The 21,495-nt window shown below is 38.1% G+C and overlaps 1 protein-coding gene across 1 annotated transcript; it reads right to left on the bottom strand.

Moving 5' to 3' along the window:
• Positions 1–10,464: 10,464 nt before the first annotated feature.
• On the bottom strand, positions 10,465–12,125 carry ovca2 (OVCA2 serine hydrolase domain containing). The gene is made up of 2 exons (XM_048181649.1): positions 11,659–12,125; positions 10,465–11,150 (listed from the first exon to the last, which is right to left on the bottom strand). Exons 1-2 carry the CDS (start codon positions 11,822–11,824, stop codon positions 10,633–10,635), a joined length of 684 nt encoding a protein of 227 aa, XP_048037606.1. The 5' UTR covers positions 11,825–12,125; the 3' UTR covers positions 10,465–10,632.
• Positions 12,126–21,495: the final 9,370 nt, after the last annotated feature.

A 21,495-nucleotide genomic window follows, 5' to 3' on the forward strand; every position in this document is an offset into this window, starting at 1 on the left:
GATGCTTTTTAGTGAATGAGTCCCCCTCCCTCTCCAGCTTACTAGTACTATCAGATCTCTATAAAAAGCGCACGGTAGATGGAAAAGCGCTTGAGAGCTGCTTGTTTCTACCAGGAAAAAGAAGACGAGTCAGACAGTGGTCCATATGGAGACACTCAGGCGAGAAAGAACTTCTCATTACGCAGTACACCGTGCCACCCTACTGGAGCGCCAACGTCTAATAGACGAGGTACTAGAAAACGGACAGCCGTCATAAATTCGACTGCATTTTTGACGAGGACTCCAATGTTTCAAGGTAAGTGTGATTTGACACTGTTTGGTTGAAAATGGCACAGTGACAGCCTGGAAGCTCATTTAGAAATGACTTAAAGGTTGCCAAATACAAGTCTTAGAAGTTTTTTTCCCCCCACAGATAATATTTTTATGCGTGTTTATTAAAAGATGTACGGCATATTGCAGACGACCTGAAACTTACTGCAGTGTGACTCACTTTTTTCGCACGTGGGCAGCATGAAGACCCTTTAAAAAGAAAAGTCTAATGGACAATGCAGTTGGTGCTGAAAAAGCTTGCTTTCGCAAGTTAAATTAAACAATGTTTGTTTTTGTTAAAGAAACTTCTTATCGTGAAATGAATTTGTGAAGCTAGGATTTATCATTGAAAAGCCAGTTGCTTCATTGTGTACTGACTATTCGGGAATTACAAACATAGGCTATAATTATTATGTGTATGTATTTAGTAGCTGAATGTCGCTGTAAACTCTCTGGTGAATGTGAGACACCGGGAGATTTCCGGTAGAGATGAATGTCGTCGTCGATTTTGGTAGAAAACAACAACATTTAAATACCATGGCAATTATTCCATATAATAGGCTTCGAAATAAAAAACGCACGTTTGTAGTCATATAAACTGTTTCTCCCGCCGTTTATCTGAACAGGAGCAGAAACGCTCCCTCAGTGTCCTCGTTTAAAGAGATGGAGACTCACTTCACACTAAATAACGACGAAACAGTCAACCTAAAAACGCATATTTGTAAGTGAAAAAACAAGCACAAAGTCGCTTATAATAACTAGACGTGGCAACATTCCCCCTACCCTATCTTTCCGGTTGATGTCCTCGTACCTCCACTAACCATCGTTTTATTTTTGCCCTTCTATTCAACAAAGTCGTTTTTTTTGTTTACCCCCACCCCTCCTTCCTCCCCTCTTGACTGTATGCTATGAATTTCCTTCCTACCTAACGTTTCCGTTCACCTTTTTTTTTCCACACTGATTCTGTGACGTGTATTCAGGCGTTGAAGTCAGGTCTGCGTCACTCTTGCGCACTTTGCAGATGATTCGTAGTCACCTACTGTAACCCTTTAAAGAGACAGCGCGCGCTCAGCTACAAAACACACACACACACACACACACACACACAAATGACTGCAGCACAAACCTTTTATTTTTCGCGGGGGTGTTAAAGAAGGGAGTGGGTGTTCATTGACGACGACACCTTTATTCATTCTTTGTAAATGAATGACTGTAGCCTAAAAATTAATTCAACGACACTAACGACCAATATTTTGAGTAGATGAAACAAGCACACAAAATGTATTTTAACTCTTAAAGGAACAGTGCACACAAAAATGATTATGATAATTATTTACTTACCCTTATTTGATTTATTTTTCATGTGGAACTCAAAAGGAGATGTTTGGCACAATATGAGTCAGCATACACTGTAATTGTATGTACAAATATGCTATGAAAGTGAATGGTGACTGAGGTTGTCAGTTCTTTATGTTCATTTTAGAGCAAACTATATTATTGTCTTAAAAGTGCAATGGAAAAGATTCCGAAGGATTAATAACTTAATCAGTCATAACCATAATGCTGTGAAAAATACCTGGGTCGTTCATTAAAATAAAGCAGAGTAAAAATGTGTTTCAGCACCATGGACAGCGGTTAGTGTTTTGTCAAGGCTACTTCCTCCTTTCTTAAAACTCAACACAGTTAAGCAGTCAAACTTTGGTCTCCCAGTAAGAGCCACTAAAATAAATGAGTATTAGGTGTAATAAAATATAACTGATAAAAACTTCTAGTGATGGAACGACTTTCAAAAGCGTTCAACCCAGCATCTACGTCACTGACCCAGCAGCGGTGCTCATGGGAATCAATGTTCCTGAGAACATTCTGCTTGGGCAAACCGTGACCCTTCTAATGAAATATACCGTGTTATGCATCATTTTTTTTTTTTTTTTAATCTATACAGTACACTTTATACCTATTCTAGGTGTTTAATAAATCCTGTTTTTGTAACACTTCTCTTCAATTGCAGTAGCTGTTCTATCTCTCCATCAGTGAGCTGAACACTTCCAGGTCTTGCCCAGCATGGCTGAGTCTTTGCCAGTATGCCAGCACTTCATGACCTTGGCTCTAGACTGCTTACTGCTTATGGAGTCCAACAGTACAGTAACAGTCTACAGTCATGGCTACTGAAGTCTGGCTCCAGCATCGCAAATACACATTTAAACACCAGATCTATAATCTGAATAACTTGGGTTGGATTTCATAGGAGACGCTGTGAAAATGTGCATGCACACATACATCAGAAAGTCTCGGCTGTGACGGCAAACAGTTGTGTCTATCTGAGCCTGTATTGGGGGAGTCCTGTGCTATGGAGGCTTGGCGTTTCATCTAACAAGCCAATAGGATCGCACTATTTCCAGTTACCATGCCAACACCCCCTCATCCCTACCTCTGCTGTCTCCATGGTGACCGTGGCTTTAGATTGTTACTGTAGCGATGGCACGTGGTAACAGTCTACAGCCATGGTCGCCAAGGGGCAGGTGTTATAGCGACAACTGGAAGTGTAATTGTGACTAGCAGGCTTAATTATGTTTCATGTGCGTGACCAAAACTGTAACATGCTGAGGATTTGCTAGGAAGAACTTGCAGACTGATTTGATTTCGGAAAGTAGGTCAAAGTCTCACTTTATTTATTTATATCTTTCCCTCCTTTTGAAACTCTATTGAAAGAGCAGATGTGAATGTAAACATGTTTTTCTCCAGATTTGCCTGGACATGTTTTTGATTTGTGACTAAAAACTTTATTATTAACACAATATACATTAAACACTTCAATACAGATTCTTTTTTCTGCTGTAATTGATTCATATACTGTACCAGAATATACAATTATTTCACTCTAATGTTTTCCTGATGATTCACCCTGATGGCCAAGTGATTCATTCTAATGCGGAGTGCCAATGATTGCTCCTTTTTTTCCAGACAATTTCCTGTGGAACAGGGAGAAGCAGTTTCAATTAGGATAGAGTGACAGAATATGTTTAATGTGTAATTGATGAAAGCCATGCATTTTTTTACCAGTTCCAGTGCCATCTGGGACAGCAGGACAGGTGTTTTTGGTAAATTCAGTGAGTAATTAACATTAAATTAACAGGGATGTCTTGTCTAAATGAGTTTTGATCTGCAGAAATTTTTAGTGGTGTGCAATAGAATATGGACCGAATGCTAAAGAAATAGCAGTCACATGTCGCCCTCTGGAGGAGAGAGATTGTAGTTGCACAAAACAATCTGTGGGCCATTGTTGTGCAAGTATGAGAAAGCAATTCAGAAATATTTATATAAAAATTAAATGACATAAGATCTCAGCATTCAAAGACAATGTCCCATGTTCTGATTATAATATTTTAAATGATGCCAGTTTTATTAATTAAATTGGGCTGGATGCAGATCTTGGCCAAAGTAATCTAACTTTTTAAGCCTTAAGCCTTATTGAATAATGTTTGCCCAGGTAAAAAAAAAAAAAAAAAAAAAATATATATATATATATATATATATATATATATATATATATATATATATATATATAATTTACCAGATGGCAATAAATAAAATTATTAATAAATTAAATAAATTATTTTTAAATAAAATAAATTATTTTTAAATTAAATAAATTTAAAAAAAAAATACTTTTTCTAACTTTCTGAATATTGTTGCCTCTTGTATGCTAATCTTGTGACATTCCTCATTTGTTTCTCAATGATTAAATGTAAATGATCTTCAAAAACAAAGTGAATACTTTGAAACAATGTGATGAGATGTCGAAAGAGACTCTTTTCCCTACAAGTAAGAGACCATGTGCTGATACTGGAACCTCAGCACATAAACTCTTACTGTTCAGGGCCAAGGGCATCGTACAGGGACGGACACACACAGACACACACACACACACTGATTCACAGCCTCTCTAAGAATTATTATTTACACATTCATCCTCTAAAGAAGACAAACCTGGCACTGTCAGACATTTAAGCAGAAAAACAGAGAAAATCAGCAAATTGCACATGCATTGTCCTAATAAAGTGTTATTTATTTTTATTGTATTTTTTTAGATCAATAAATTCTATAAAAACACAAACACCAATTGACCAGATGCATTAAAGGGTTAGTTCACCCAAAAATGAAAATTCTGTCATTAATTACTCACCCTCATGTCGTTCCACACCCGTAAGACCTTCGTTCATCTTCAGAACACAAATGAAGATATTTTTGATAAAATCTGAGAAGTATCTGACTCGTCCATAGACAGCAATAAAATCAACACTTTCAAGGTCCAGAAAGATACTAAAGACAGTTGTTGAACCTTAATTTTATGAAGCAACAAGAATGTCATTCTCTTAAATTTCTAGGACGAGTCATATACCTCTCGGATTTCATCAAAAATATCTTAATTTGTGTTCCGAAGGTGAATGAAGGTCTAACGGGTGTTGAACGATATGAGGGTCAGAAATTTTCATTTTTGGGTGAACTAACCCTATAAAAGCAATGACTAGAAATGGAAAGTATAGTCGTTAATTCATCTCCACCTCCACTTGACCCAAATGTGCCCCTGTAACAACTAGATTCACAAGAAGGAACAGCCAAACCACAAGAATTTGAAGGTTTGTTTCCAGATCTAAGTTTTTCTTCTTTACCAAAACCTTGTAGTTCTTACCAACCATAGCCTAGAGAATTCCTGCAGCTCAGAAAGAAAGAAAGAAAGAAAGAAAGAAAGAAAGAAAGAAAAAGTCTGTAAGAGAACTTTGGCTTATGGTGTGCTCTGTCCACAAAAACAGGAAAACCAAGCAGCAGCAGCAGCAGGACTGTGTTTGGATCAGACTGGAAATAAATAATAAGTAACTCAAGCCACACTCTGCTGGATGAATTCCTGGTTATAAGACACTGCCTGACCCTCTCAAAGAAAAAACTCCAACATAGTCTCAAAACAAACCCACAACAATCCATAAACTCAGAATATTAAGCATTTTCAGCAAAAAAGTCCTTCATTTTACATACAGTCTCACTCTTTGTTTGTAAATACGCACCATGTGCTTCATGGCAGTGACATCATAGTTGTTCTTTAGGTTAAATAATCTACTCCTCGGGAAACACCCTCCACCCTCTCTGTCACTGCTGAGATCTGATTGGTCAGTCCGGCCACACCAGCAAAGCAGCTTCTTCGCACTGACCTCTTCACCAAAACAAATTTCCTGGAATTAACCTTCATCTGCTCTTCTGAGAAACCTCAGAAGTATTTTTCAGTCTTCTTCAAATATTATATAAGATTACATATAAAGCTTTTGATTCACACCAAAGTAACATTTCACCTACAGTATGAATAAATAGGCCAACATATACATAGGCATAAACATATACAAATACATATTTATATATATATATATATATATATAAAGACATCATATATGTATGTATTCATACTGTAGGCTACATAAACCTAAAGATCACATTCATCACCTTCATTTTACCACAAAACATCTTTAAAATAAGACCTCGCGTGACTGTACAGCACAATACATACATGACTCCAACATCTGTGACTACTAGACACCCAAAACCATCACTTTTCCAAACGCACCACTCCTCAAAATCTCCCATAAAGATGTAGATTTCCAGAAAGATAAAAGTAAAAGTCCAGAAACAGTGTGATATAGTCCATAAAGTCAGCTTTCAAAATTAGAGAACGCAAAGGATAGTTTAACGGCGCAGATTGAAACTACCGAGTCCTTCTACTCATATAAAAACACTCTGTAGCTCCGCCCACATTCTCAAAACCACGCCTTCCTCATTCCTCAGAGAAAAAAAAATACCTCCTGTTACTTTTAACACAGGTTGCTGGCATCATCCTGCCTTCTGCTATAGTATAGCCCACCAGAGGCAAAATATAGCCTGGTGCACCTCTCACACCCTTCTTTTCCAGACATTTCTTACACAACTCTCCCTCTCACCCCTAGCCACTACCGTTGCGTAAGTCCACGGATTCCTGAGGCCGGGAGTCACGGAGCTGTTGTAAAACTTACTGGCAAGAGGGAGTTTCTGTGTTTCTCCTCTTCTCTTGTCTTCCATTTATCAAAACCATGTGTTTGAGAGGAGAAAGAGACACGTGGCACCGAGAAGGAGAGAACGGGGAAAAAAAAGGACGAATGATGTGGGAGGGACTGACAGAAAGAGGGGAAAAACAAATGAAGGGGAAAATAAACAAGGCTGTAAAATGTGATCATTGACTTGGTAGTGGTAGCAAAAAGTGTTAGTAATAAAATAATATTTAAAAATGTATATATAGGCTATAATATTACAATTATAAAATAATTATATAAAAATAAATGGAAGAAATTGTAATCTAATGGGACTAAGTGGACCAGATACAGTTTTAGCATGACATGATCTAAATAGATGAGCTGTATGTAGCTACTGCATATTTCCTTCATAGAAAATAGTTGTCTTGGAGCACTTGTCAAGAACTTTGCGTTGAAGACACAATGAAACCACAAATGTGTAGTAAGAAAGTAAACAGTTTCATGATGACTTTCATAAAATTTACATAGGCAATAGTAGATGCAGTGTGAACTTCATAAAACAATAAATCACAACCCAATAGCTGTTTTATTGCCGTTTACAAGAATAAGAGAGGGATAGAGCCAGGGAGAGTGAGAAAAAAATAAAGGAACAGAGAGAGATCAGGTCATTAAAAGGAAAGGGAGGGTGTGGGGGCGATCTGGATACATTGGAAAGAGTGAGTGAGAAAAGAGGAGTGCTTTCCACAAACATCTGGAAATCATCATGAATGCAATCCTGGGCCGCCAAACTTTCTTTAAGCTACACGAGAACACAGAGTTCCCAATCTGACTGTGAACGCGCACAAACACACACAGACACTGACAGGGAAATCAAAATGATAAACAGCTGCAGGGGGAAAACACGCTCACTGACGCCCCCACTGGAAACTGGCGGTACTGCATCTGTCAGCACTAAACTGGACACACAGAAAATCCCACCCACTCACATGAATTACTTGACCAGAACAGTTATTCCCACAACCAACAGGACTTTACAGCTCCAATAACACGTTTATTTCTATAGAAAAATTGATATAAGTTTAACAAATAATAAAATAAAATAATGATGAACATATCTGCTTTAACCGTAAAGTCAATAGTGTATCATAGTTGGCACGCAAATGTCTCTAAATTATCAATACGATAAAAACTTTGCTGAAAAACCTGTTGTAAACAAACTACTATTCTTTTTTTAGAAAGTTTTATTTATTTATGATGAACCCAAACTGGACTGAAACAACTTATGATTAGTTAATTATCCATACATCACTTTTTTCTTAAAAAAAAAAAAAAAAAGAGAATTAAATATGATACATCAGGCTTTTGAGGAATGTTTTTTTGTTCATCTCTCAATCATCTTTGTATTGTATTGCGTTATATGTTTTGCCCCCACAATCCACAGAGCATTGATCATAAAATTAAGCATTTAAATATCTGCTTACTAAGAGATATTATTGGGACATATAGAGTGACAACTAATATTTATATGCATTTTATGTATGTAGTCTGCTATACTATAAAGATCTCATTGATTTACATTACATTACATTACATAGAATGTTATGTTTAGGATTTTATGTAAATACCAGCAACTGCACAATTGCACATTTTTGTTCAGTTTGGGCCTCTAGATAAAATGAAGGTGTTTTTACCTCTTTAAGTGAGTTACAAATTTTCCTTTATCATACTATATGAGCCATGTGTTAGGAACGAAAGGATGCCACATCATTTGATGGAAATGAAAATTATCAACCTACAGAGGACTGAGTTCAAAGACAACCTTGAAAATCTAAGTGAAAAAATGATGCAGCAGGCTAGTCCATTTTGCTGAAATTTCATTGCAGCAACTCAAAATGGTACTCAGTAGTTTGTATGGCCCTCACGTGCTTGTATCCATGTATCAATGTCCCAGAGGTGTTCTATTGGATTTAGGTCAGGTGAGCGTGGGGGGGCCAATTCCTTCATCCTCCAGGAACTGCCTGCATACTCTCGCCACATGAGGCCGGGCACTAGGAGGAACCCAGGACCCACTGCACCAGCGTAGGGTCTGACAATGGGTCCAAGGATTTCATCCCAATACCTAATGGCAGTCAGGGTACCATTGTCTAACCTGTAGAGGTCTGTGCGTCGCTCCATGGATATGCCTCCCCAGACCATCACTAACCCACCACCAAACTGGTCATACTGAATGATGTTACGGGTAGCATAACGTTCTCCATGGCTTCTCCAGACCCCTTCCCGTCTTTCACATATGCTCAGGGTGAACCTGCTCTCATCTGAAAAGCACAGGACGCCAGTGGCTGACCTGCCAATACTGGTGTTCAATGGCAAATGCCAATCGAGCTCCACGGTGCCGGGCAGTGAGCACAGGGCCCACTAGAGGACGTCGGGCCCTCAGGCCACCCTCATCAAGTCTGTTTTACCCCTTTTCCACCAAGGCAGTTTGAGTGCTGGTTCGGAGCCAGAACCTAGTTTCAAATCAGTTCTTTGTCTTTTGACACACAAAGCACCAGCTCCGAACCAGGAAAAGTGGTTTGTAAGTAGCACTGAAACATTGCTGGTCTAGAAGTAAGAACCGCTTGTGTCAGGGGCTGGGGTTACCGTGACCAACAAGAAACGTGTGACCGCCATTTTTTGAAATAGCAGCTAATCGAGCCAATAGCAGCTCAATTGTAATCACCATCTATATCCAAATTACGGCAAGACGTGTTTGGATGCCCATGTAGGTTCGCAAAGCCATGCGCATCAATAGTAGCGAAACGTCCGCCATTGTTGATGTAAGGCTTGTTCGAGATGCGTCGGAGCTGCGCGGATTGAGTGCTGCGGGTCCGCGGGAGCGTTTGTAGAGCATACGAATCCTTGTGCTTTTGGATCGTTCTCGCTCTACTTTGATATCATGTGGCGATTGATCTGCGAGAAGCTGATGCATCTCGACCAAGCTTGGTGTGTTTGTGTTTGGCGCTGCCACGTTAGCTTTGTTGTGAAATATGAGACGTATACAGTGACGTAAGACCTGGCTCTGTGCTTCTCTCTAGCCCATGGAAAGGCAAACCAGTTCTTAGAAGGCTTGTCAGTTGAACCAACTCTGAACTGGCACTAGCACTAGCTTTGAACTAGCACCTGGTTCGTGCTGGTGGAAAAGGGGTATTTCTGATTGTTTGGTCAGAGACATTCACACACAGTGGTCATTTTGTAGGGCTTTGGCAGTGCTCGTCCTTTTCCTCATTGCACAAAGCAGCAGATACCGGTCCTGCTGATGGGTTAAGAACCTTCTACGGCCCTGTCCAGCTCTCCTAGAGTAACTGCATGTGTTCTGGAATCTCATCCATGCTCTTGAGACTGCGCTGGGAGACAGCAAACCTTCTGGCAATGGCACGTATTGATGTGCAATCCTGGAGGAGTTGGACTGCCTGTGCAACCTCTGTAGGGTCCAGGCATCGCCTCATGCTACCAGTAGTGACACTGCCCCAAGCCAAATGCAAAACTATCAAAAAACAGTCAGAAAAGATGATTAGGGAAAAAAATGTCCTTGAACAAAAAGTGGCCTCCACCTGTAAAACCATTCCTGTTTTGGGGTCGTCTCATTGTTGCCCATCTAATGCACCTGTTGTTAATTTCATTAACACCAAAGCAGCTGAAACTGATTAACAACCCCCTCTGCTACTTAACTGACCAGATCAATATCCCAGGAGTTTAACTAAGGCCCCGTCCACACGGAGACGCGTTTCAGTGAAACCGCACAAATTTTTTATCGGATAGGCGTTTCGTCCACACGGATCCGGCGTTTTCGAAAGGTGAAACCGGTATTTTTTGAACCCGGGTCCCAGAGTGGAAAAATTTGAAAACGCCGGCTTGGCGTTGTCGTGTGGACGGGGCAATCCGTATATTTTCTGAAACGATGATGTCATCATTTTTATTTTTTTATTTTTTTACAAATTCAAGATAAAAATATTATATTAAATATTATATTTTATTTGTTTAATTTAGCCTAACTTGTTTTGAACCCACAAATATCCTTTAAACAGACACTGTCAACGATCTGGACAACAAATGAAACAGCACTGCATTCTTGTGAAAGTCTTTATTCAAGTAACCATTTCCCTGAGAACAGTGTAAAACATCCTTTTATTGTTTTTTCAATTTCCAAGACTTTTATAATGTAGCTATAATTCACTTAGTACATTTTATGTACACCTGATTTATTCCAGAAACCCTCAGATATTCATTTATCCTCTCACTGAAACTTCTTGAGGAAGTCTTGGTATGTCTGTCTGTGCGAGGATGCCGCCGGAACAAAGTGTCCACCAGGATGAAAGAGGATTTGAGCTCCATCAAACGCTGGCAGCAGATCTCGGCTCATCTCCTCTGGAATTACACGGTCATCCTGTCCAAACACATGCAGAGAGGGGATTGTTATCGCCGGTCCTTTGTAGAACCGCTGATGCTGGGAACAGGCACTGCGAAATCCGGCGACCAGGATGGCAAAGCGGAAATTGAAATCAGGCTGTAGTTTTTGTTCTTGCAGGGCACACAGCATGGCCACAAGGGCAGCACCTTGACTAAAGCCCAGGATGCCATCGAAAGGGCCAAGATCCTTCACTGCAGTTTTCACAGCCTCTATACTCTCTTCCAGACCCAGGCTGCTCTCACACTCCTGTTTAGCGTTAAAACTTCGTGCCTGGACATCAGAGAACCACCAGCCCCTCTGGTCTTCTTCACCACTTCTGGCTGACTTCTCTGGTTCCTGATTGGCTGATTGGAGTTGTAAGATAAGATAGGAAGATTCAACAATGACACTTATGTTAGGAAATAGATCTCAATATTTATAAGTTTGAATGTATACTACCAGTCAAAAGTTTGGAATAATTAAGACTTTTTAATGTTTTTGAAAGAAGATTCTTACGTTCATAAATATTAAGCAGCACAACAGTTTTCAACATTGATAAATGTTTCTTGAGCACCAAACCAGTTTTTTAGAATGATTTCTGAAGATCATGTGACACTGAAAATTGGAGTAATGATGCTAAAAATTCCGCTTTAAAAAATATATTATAATAGAAAACAGTTCTTTTAACTTGCAATAATATTGCACAATATTACTGTTTTTTAATCAAATAAATGTAGCCTTGGTGAGCAAATGACTTCTTTCAAAAGCATAAAAAACTTAATTATTCCAAACTTTTGACCGGTAGTGTACATATGATGTACACTAACCAATTAGGTTTTGAGGTACAGCAAATATGATTAGTTTTATACTCACTTTCGTTTTGAATCGCAGGAACTTGGTGTGGTGCACTAATATACACCAGCTCCACTTGTTTCTTTAATAGTTTGCGTAAAGCCCCTGTCTTCTCTCTAAAAGAGTTTCCATTCTGTCGATAACCATGAATACAGAGAATTCGGAGAGGAACCGCAGCTTTAGACATTATTAATAATCAAAGTTTTTGTATTTTTCTAGCAAGGCTATTCTCCAAACTTGAACAAGGCACGAGGCACCCAAACAAAAACGGACAAGCTGACTTAACACTAGCCTACAGAGTTTGAGTTATATTGCTTTAATAAATAAAATAACACCCATTTAAAAAGATACTAAACTTGACATGTTTCCCTATTCTGCGACTGATTCATAACCGTGTGGAAACATAACCAATCAAGAGTTCCGCTTAGGGAAATATTATCCGCAACTTGTTTACCACTCAAGCTAGTACAAGCTAGCGCTATTACAAGCTATTTTATAAAATGTGTTTTTATGTTTTTCTTCAAGTGCGATTTCCATAAATTGTACATTATTGTTTTCCACAAATAGAAACAGAAATGTAGTTCCGAAATTAAACGCCAGGGGGCAAGCGTTCCCTAAAGAAATGTGAGAGCGTTCTCTCTAAATAGTGGCTCATATACGTTAGCCTCTCATTTGCAAATGTCTTATTTTGATTTATTAAATGACTGCAACGAATCGAAATGTTTAACTCATTTAATTTAATTCTCAATAAATACAATATTTTAAGGCTTAAAGGCAATACAGTTCTCTGTGCACTGAAAGAGAACACTGAAATGTCTAATAGAAGCCCACTGACAGTACATATACACTCAATATAATAGTGACAATAACATAGTAACAAAATAAGTTAATGTTTTTAAATCTAAATGTTTGTCCACAGAGGAAGGTATCACTGTTAAATAGAGAGGAAGCAAAGAATAAAAAATCCAATGCTGTAACGAAAGAGACAATACATAATTTCTATGCATTTTTGCATAGGCCTAATGATTTAGGGATTCTGTGTCTCCTATTCCAAATGTTTGTATAAGAAGAAAGATGAAAACATGCCTCCAAGCTTTCAAAGAATGTAAATAACTGCACAAAAAAGTTTAACATAAATCTGTATGCATTCAATATTTCATGCAATCCTGGAGGGGAAAGTTCTTAATTTGGGTAGATGATTATTTCTCTCTGTTGATCTTGGTGAGTTTTCTGGATGATTGTGCCTCCTGAGCACTTGACAATTAATCTAAAATGAGCAGGAACCCTGGAGGTCTGATGCCTCTAATACTTATACTCTTACACAACTTAGAGTTTATCTGTATAATGCTGATCCGAGACGACACACACATACAGACAAACGATAGATAGATAGATAGATAGAACGACAGACGGACAGATAGAATGACAGACAGAGAGAACGACAGACGATGTCTGAAATAAACCCCATCAAATGGACGTCAATTTTTTTTTACGTAAATTTGATGTCCACACAATGATGTTGAAAAAACCCCCCATCAAATTCGATCTTGAAACATGTTTTTTGAACCGTGAATCGTTAATTTTGGTCAATAATCAATGTAAAATGCTAAGAATCGGATTAATCGCGATACTATAACGATTCAGTGCTTTAAAATATATGAACTTTAAATTACTAACGTTACATGCGCGAACTGATGGGAGACGTGGTGCGCCGTAATCCAGTAGCCCTAGCCTGGATGCCAGCCGAATTTAGCCCCGCCCACAACATTTTTAGGTCGGGAAGTTCGGTCTGGACTCGATCCGTAGAGGAGTAATTATGCCCGAACAGAAACTGTTCGGACCAATCACATTGTCAGGGCGATGATTGACAGATTATCACCAGAAACGTAATCAGCCACGTCATCAAAGAGCGTTTGGGGAGTTTGATTGACCAATCAGAACGCTGCATCCGCCATTTTGTCCGACAAAGCAGTCAGGAGTTAGAAGATTAACATCGGTGGAGTTAAACTTGAAAAATTGTGCATATTGACGTCTTTCCGCATTTGAAACAACATTCATTCTCATGTTCATTCATGTTTATTTGATGCTATAAATGGACTAGTAGGAAGAGATGATCGGTTAACGAGCCTCTTGAGCTGAGGCGCTACAGCAATCTGTCACGATCATGGTCACAACACATTAAAGAGCCACAAAACGGTTTTTATTGTTTGAATTTTTTAAATAACTACACAGTTTGAAAGCTGGGACTTTGTTTAATATCATAAGTAACCTGCTCTGTCTCGTCTGTCGATGTGTTGTCAGTTTCCTCTTTGCTCCGCGATGTATTTTCCACTCTGTGTGGCGTGACAGCGCCACGGCTTGTGAACTGAGATGTGTAGATTCCGCCATCGCGTCCATTATAGAAGATATCGACAGCGCATTAATTTTAAAAGAGGAACAGAGGACCGCGATCAAGGCATTTGTCGATGGGAAAGATGTCTTTGCCGTCCTTCCTACGGGATTCGGCAAAAGTTTGATTTATCAGCTGGCCCGATGGTCGCTAAGAAGAGTTCTGTTGACAACTATGCGTCGCTCAACATACGTCACTTACTCTGTAGCTCTGATTGGTTGTAGGTCTATCCAATTGAGGTCTTTCCTGGATCGGTTGAAATACGCCCCCATAATCAAAGCCCAATGGAGCAGTATCAGACTCATATTCTGACTAGAATTGAGTATGACCACGTCAGGCTACAGTAGGCCCCCACTGCAGAACACTTGAGATCCAAGGGGCGGAGTCGGGTAGGTTAAGGTATATGGAAAGTGGGAGGAGTTGGATCTAGAACCAGGGGGTGGAGATGGGTAGGTTTAGAGCCAGGGGGCGGTGTCGGGTAGGTTTAGGGCTATGGAAAGTGGGAGGAGTTGGATCTACATCCAATCCATCCAATCTACATACAGCCCCTTGGATCTTGTGTTCTGCAGTGAGGACCATCTCCCGTAATTCGCCCTCACAGCTCTCCTTCACAGACACGCGCTGCACTCTTTACCGCGCGCCTCTCACTGGATTGCGCTCGCGCTCTGTCCGTAGCTCACATTGAAAAGCCCACGTTTGAGCTCTCCTCAGGACGGCCACTACTGCTATTCACATGAGCAGATGACAGCTCTCTTTTATAATAGCAATAGTCCTGAGTCACACTGCTCAAGCCATTGATAAAGCTGCCAAGTCATTGTGTGGTTACTACTGTTGAAATAAAACGCTTTCATTGTGTGTAAAAGTCACTGTTATTTTCTATAAGATAAAATAGCCTACTAAAGTTTTACGGAAGTGGGTCATACATACCATTGACATTACCTGAGCAGTTGAAGTAAAACCCCGCTTATTCAAGGGCGCGCATTTATTGCATGGACGGAGCAAACACATAATGTAAAGTGTCTCATACGCACAGTTCCAATGAATGATAAATGAAATTTAACTAAATGTTGTTAAACTGGATGTGTGAAGGAAACTGCTGAAATAACTACAACATTAAAGGTGCCCTAGAATTAAAAATGGAATTTACCATGGCATAGTTAAATAACAAGAGTTCAGTACATGGAAATGACATACAGTGAGTCTCAAACTCCATTGTTTCCTCATTCCTTATATAAATCTCATTTGTTTAAAAGACCTCTGAAGAAGAGGCGAATCTCAACATAACACCGACTGTTACACAACATCATTAATATGCACGCCCCCAATATTTGCATATGCCAGCCCATGTTCAAGGCATTAGACAAGGGCAGCCAGTATTAACGTCTGGATCTGTGCACAGCTGAATCATCAGACTAGGTAAGCAAGCAAGGACAACAGCGAATAATGGCAGATGAAGCAATAATAACTGACATGATCCATGATAAAAATTATATTTTTAGTGATATTTGTAAATTGTCTTTCTAAATGTTTCGTTAGCATGTAGCTAATGTACTGTTAAATGTGGTTAAAGTAACCATTGTTTCTTACTGTATTCACGGAGACAAGACTGTCGTTATTTTCATTATTAACCACTTGCAGGTCTGTATAATTCATAAACACAACTTCATTCTTTGTAAATCTCTCCAACAGTGTAGCATTACCCAATAGCCACGGAGCACCATCAAACTCATTCAGAATCAAATGTAAATATCCAAATAAATACAATACTCACATAATCCGATGTATGCATGCAGCATGCATGACGAACACTTTGTAAAGATCCATTTTGAGGGTTATATTAGCTGTGTGAACTTTGTTTATGCAATGATAGAGTCGAGAGCTCGGGAGGGGGTGGAGAGCGCGAGCAATTAAAGGGGCCGCAGCCTGAATCTGCACATTTCTAATTATGCCCCAAAATAGGCAGTTAAAAAAATTAATTAAAAAAAAATCTATGGGGTATTTTGAGCTGAAACTTCACAGACACATTCAGGGGACACCTTAGACTTATATTACATCTTGTAAAAAAACGTTCGATGGCACCTTTAACAATACTGAAATAAGAGCGCACGGTTTATCTATCAATCAGAGGCGCGTTAAAGTTGTGTTCGTTCCTATAGCAACAGTACTAGAAACCCAGCGCGTTTTCTTTCAGAATCATCGTAAGGAAAATTATCAGTATAAAGAGACCAAAGAGGGCTTTTATAACTATTCCGTGAAGAAAGGTTAGTTTGGGATTAGTTGGGAAAGTGCATGATATTCTAGGATAATCTCTCCATGTAAGCATTAGTATGTTTAATGTACCTGGAACACTTTAATAAGGTTGTGTAGCCAATAACACTATACTACACTATAGTTTACATGAACTAACAATACTTTTAAAGCCTTTTAAAATTTTTGCTTATGTAAATTTCTACAAATGCCAAATTTTAGGCTTTTAAAATAAAGTTATGTAGCATCATTAAGAGCTAACATGAACTAACATTAACAGTGGACAAAAGGTAGTTTTTTGTCCTTACTCTCTGACCTCCTGAAGGCCACTGTGTAATTTGCACCCGGGCTAAGACACTTTGGGGAAAGCATTTCAATAACCCTATAAATGCATATAAAAATGCAGAATCAAATCGAATGAATCGAATTGCATTGAATTTGAATGTGAATTGTTTCGAATCGAATCGTTCTGAATTTTCAAAAATTATTCTTGAATTGAATCGAACACCTATGAATCATGAATCGAATCGATTCGCTGTCTACCCAAAGATTCACAGTCCTAGAAAAAAATATATCAAATTGATGTAAAAAAACAGGTCAAAAATGCAAATCAAACTGACGTCAAAAATTTGACATCCATTTGACATCCTCACACTGATATTCTTTCAACCACCAAAATAATGTCACAAAAGCAATGCAATGAAAGAAAAATACACAGTTCTGTCATGAAACTCTAATGGGCAGGCTAATAGGTCCTTAACTCAACTGCTCGTAATCACATCATTATCTATAGGACACAGATGATTGGTTCCTGCTGTATTAGTAACCAATGAGCTTGCATGCTCAGTCTTCAAATACATGAGTAGCATTTGCCTTAGCAGTGCAGCGTGCTTTCAGAAACCCTCCACCTGTATAGATCTGCTACGGGTAATTCATGTACGCTATATTGTACAGCAGCAGCATGTCTTACTTGCTCACAGCAGCGTGTCGTGTATGTATTGGCAGTAGCAAATCCCGTACTTGCTCTGCAGTAGCAGCAATAATCAACAGCAGCAGCAGCAGCAGCTATAAAAGCAGCAGCAGCGTAGCAGATGTATTCCGCCAAGACCAAACATATCAACATTGTCATACCCATCACCATGCCAAACTCTCAGAGAGTTGTCATGACAGAACTTTTATTCAGCAAACTTCAAATCAATAATACAAATGTAAATAAAAATAAAAATGCACCTATTCTGATTGAGAACAAAGATCAATGGCTATCTGTCCTTTCTGGTGTCCCATACCCCCATATCTGTCGGGAGCTGATTGGAGATAGTTCGTATTAGTATGTATTTTATGGTGTCAGCCTCAGATTCTGGATTTGATGGCTGTACAGCACCTGTATGAAGATGGAACAACTTTTATCACTCATTTTAAGACATTATAAATTACAGCATTAATTACAAGATTTTCAGCCACAATCACTCATACTAACATACTGTCGCAATCCACAAAATAATTAAAGCTCTCTAAACAAGCATGGATAACCACCTAGATCAGTAATCCTCACTATTTCTTCCAAGTGAGCCACACCAGCAGGATAAAGTCAACAAGCAAGTCGCCACAATAAAAAACACAAGGAAATACACATCTGCCAAGTACAATATGCAATGCATTTAGTCACTGCCATTCTAATAATACAAAACTGTTAAGGTGTACAAATTGCTTTAAAGTTAGGGTAAGTATATTTTCAAAAACGCTGTTGGACATTGTGGATATCCATTCACTGATGTCCATTTGACGTTGAAAAAAACATCAAATTGACATCAAAAAATTGACATCAATTTGACGTCCACACACTGATGTTCAATTAATGTCGAAAAATCCCCATCAAATTGACGTTAATTTTTTATGTCAATTTGATGTCCACACACTGATGTCCAATCGATGTAGAAAAAAAACATCAAATTGAAGTCAATTTTTTGACGTCAATTTGACGTCCACACATTGATGACCAATTGATGTCGAAAAAACCCCCCATCAAATTGACGTCAATTTTTTTGTCAATTTGACGTTCACACACTGATGTCCAATTGATGTCGAAAAAAACCCATCAAATTGACGTCAATTTGATGTCCACACACTGATGTCCAATTGATGCTGAAAAAAAACATGAAATTGACGTAAATTTTTTGTCAATTTGAAGTCCACACACTGATGTCCAATTGATGTAGAAAAAAACATGAAGTTGACGTAAATTTTTTTATGTCAATTTGACGTCCACACACTGATATCCAAGTGATGTCAAAAAAACCCCCATCAAATTCACGTCAATTTGACGTCCACACAATGATGTCCAATTGATGTTGAAAAAAAACATGAAATTGATGTCAATTTTTTTATGTCAATTTGAAGTCCACACACTGATGTCCAATTGATGTAAAAAAAACCCATCAAATTGACGTCAATTTTTTGACATCAATTTGAAGTCCACACACTGATGTCCAATTGATGTAAAAAAACCCCCATCAAATTGACGTAAAAAAAATTGACGTCAATTTGATGTCCACACACTGATGTCCAATTGATGTTGAAAAAAAGCCATGAAATTGACGTCAATTTTTTGTCAATTTGATGTCCACACACTGATGTCCAATTGATGTAGAAAAAAACATCAAATTGACGTCAATTTTTTGACGTCAATTTGACGTCCACACACTGATGTCTAATTGATGTAGAAAAAAACATCAAATTGACGCCAATTTTTTTACGTCAATTTGACGTCCACACACTGATGTCCAATTGATGTAAAAAAACCCCCCATCAAATTGATGTCAATTTTTTGACATCAATTTGACGTCCACACACTGATGTCCAATCGATGTTGAAAAAACCCCCATCAAATTCACGTCAATTTGACGTCCACACAATGATGTCCAATTGATGTTGAAAAAAAAACATGAAATTGATGTCAATTTTTTATGTCAATTTGAAGTCCACACACTGATGTCCAATTGATGTTGAAAAAAAAACATGAAATTGATGTCAATTTTTTGTCAATTTGATGTCCACACACTGATGTCCAATTGATGTAGAAAAAAACATCAAATTGACGTCAATTTTTTTTACGTCAATTTGACGTCCACACACTGATGTCCAATTGATGTTGAAAAAAAAACCATGAAATTGACGTAAATTTTTTGTCAATTTGAAGTCCACACACTGATGTCCAATTGATGTAAAAAAAACCCCCATGAAATTGATGTCAATTTTTTGACGTCAATTTGATGTCCACACACTGATGTCCAACCGATGTCGAAAAAAACCCCATCAAATTCACGTCAATTTGACGTCCACACAATGATGTCCAATTGATGTTGAAAAAAAAAACATGAAATTGATGTCAATTTTTTATGTCAATTTGAAGTCCACACACTGATGTCCAATTGATGTAGAAAAAAACATCAAATTGACGTCAATTTTTTTTACGTCAATTTGACGTCCACACACTGATGTCCAATTGATGTAGAAAAAAACATCAAATTGACATCAAAAAATTGACATCAATTTGACGTCCACACACTGATGTTCAATTAATGTCGAAAAATCCCCATCAAATTGACGTTAATTTTTTATGTCAATTTGATGTCCACACACTGATGTCCAATCGATGTAGAAAAAAAACATCAAATTGAAGTCAATTTTTTGACGTCAATTTGACGTCCACACACTGATGACCAATTGATGTCGAAAAAACCCCCCATCAAATTGACGTCAATTTTTTTGTCAATTTGACGTTCACACACTGATGTCCAATTGATGTCGAAAAAACCCCATCAAATTGACGTCAATTTGATGTCCACACACTGATGTCCAATTGATGCTGAAAAAAAACATGAAATTGACGTAAATTTTTTGTCAATTTGAAGTCCACACACTGATGTCCAATTGATGTAGAAAAAAACATGAAGTTGACGTAAATTTTTTTATGTCAATTTGACGTCCACACACTGATGTCCAATTGATGTCAAAAAACCCCCCATCAAATTCACGTCAATTTGACGTCCACACACTGATGTCCAATTGATGTAAAAAAAACCCATCAAATTGACGTCAATTTTTTGACGTCAATTTGAAGTCCACACACTGATGTCCAATTGATGTAAAAAAACCCCCATCAAATTGACGTAAAAAAAATTGACGTCAATTTGATGTCCACACACTGATGTCCAATTGATGTTGAAAAAAAGCCATGAAATTGACGTCAATTTTTTGTCAATTTGATGTCCACACACTGATGTCCAATTGATGTAGAAAAAAACATCAAATTGACGTCAATTTTTTGACTTCAATTTGACGTCCACACACTGATGTCTAATTGATGTAGAAAAAAACATCAAATTGACGCCAATTTTTTTACGTCAATTTGACGTCCACACACTGATGTCCAATTGATGTAAAAAAAAACCCCATCAAATTGATGTCAATTTTTTGACATCAATTTGACGTCCACACACTGATGTCCAATCGATGTCGAAAAAACCCCCATCAAATTCACGTCAATTTGACGTCCACACAATGATGTCCAATTGATGTTGAAAAAAAAAAACATGAAATTGATGTCAATTTTTTATGTCAATTTGAAGTCCACACACTGATGTCCAATTGATGTTGAAAAAAAAACATGAAATTGATGTCAATTTTTTATGTCAATTTGATGTCCACACACTGATGTCCAATTGATGTAGAAAAAAACATCAAATTGACGTCAATTTTTTTTACGTCAATTTGACGTCCACACACTGATGTCCAATTGATGTTGAAAAAAAAACCATGAAATTGACGTAAATTTTTTGTCAATTTGAAGTCCACACACTGATGTCCAATTGATGTAAAAAACCCCCCATCAAATTGACGTCAATTTTTTGACGTCAATTTGATGTCCACACACTGATGTCCAACCGATGTCGAAAAACCCCCCATCAAATTCACGTCAATTTGACGTCCACACAATGATGTCCAATTGATGTTGAAAAAAAAAACATGAAATTGATGTCAATTTTTTATGTCAATTTGAAGTCCACACACTGATGTCCAATTGATGTAAAAAAACCCCCCATCAAATTGACGTCAATTTTTTGACGTCAATTTGATGTCCACACACTGATGTCCAACCGATGTCGAAAAAACCCCCATCAAATTCACGTCAATTTGACGTCCACACAATGATGTCCAATTGA

This window comes from Megalobrama amblycephala, linkage group LG2 (genome assembly GCF_018812025.1).
Source record: "Megalobrama amblycephala isolate DHTTF-2021 linkage group LG2, ASM1881202v1, whole genome shotgun sequence".
NCBI lineage: Eukaryota > Metazoa > Chordata > Actinopteri > Cypriniformes > Xenocyprididae > Megalobrama > Megalobrama amblycephala.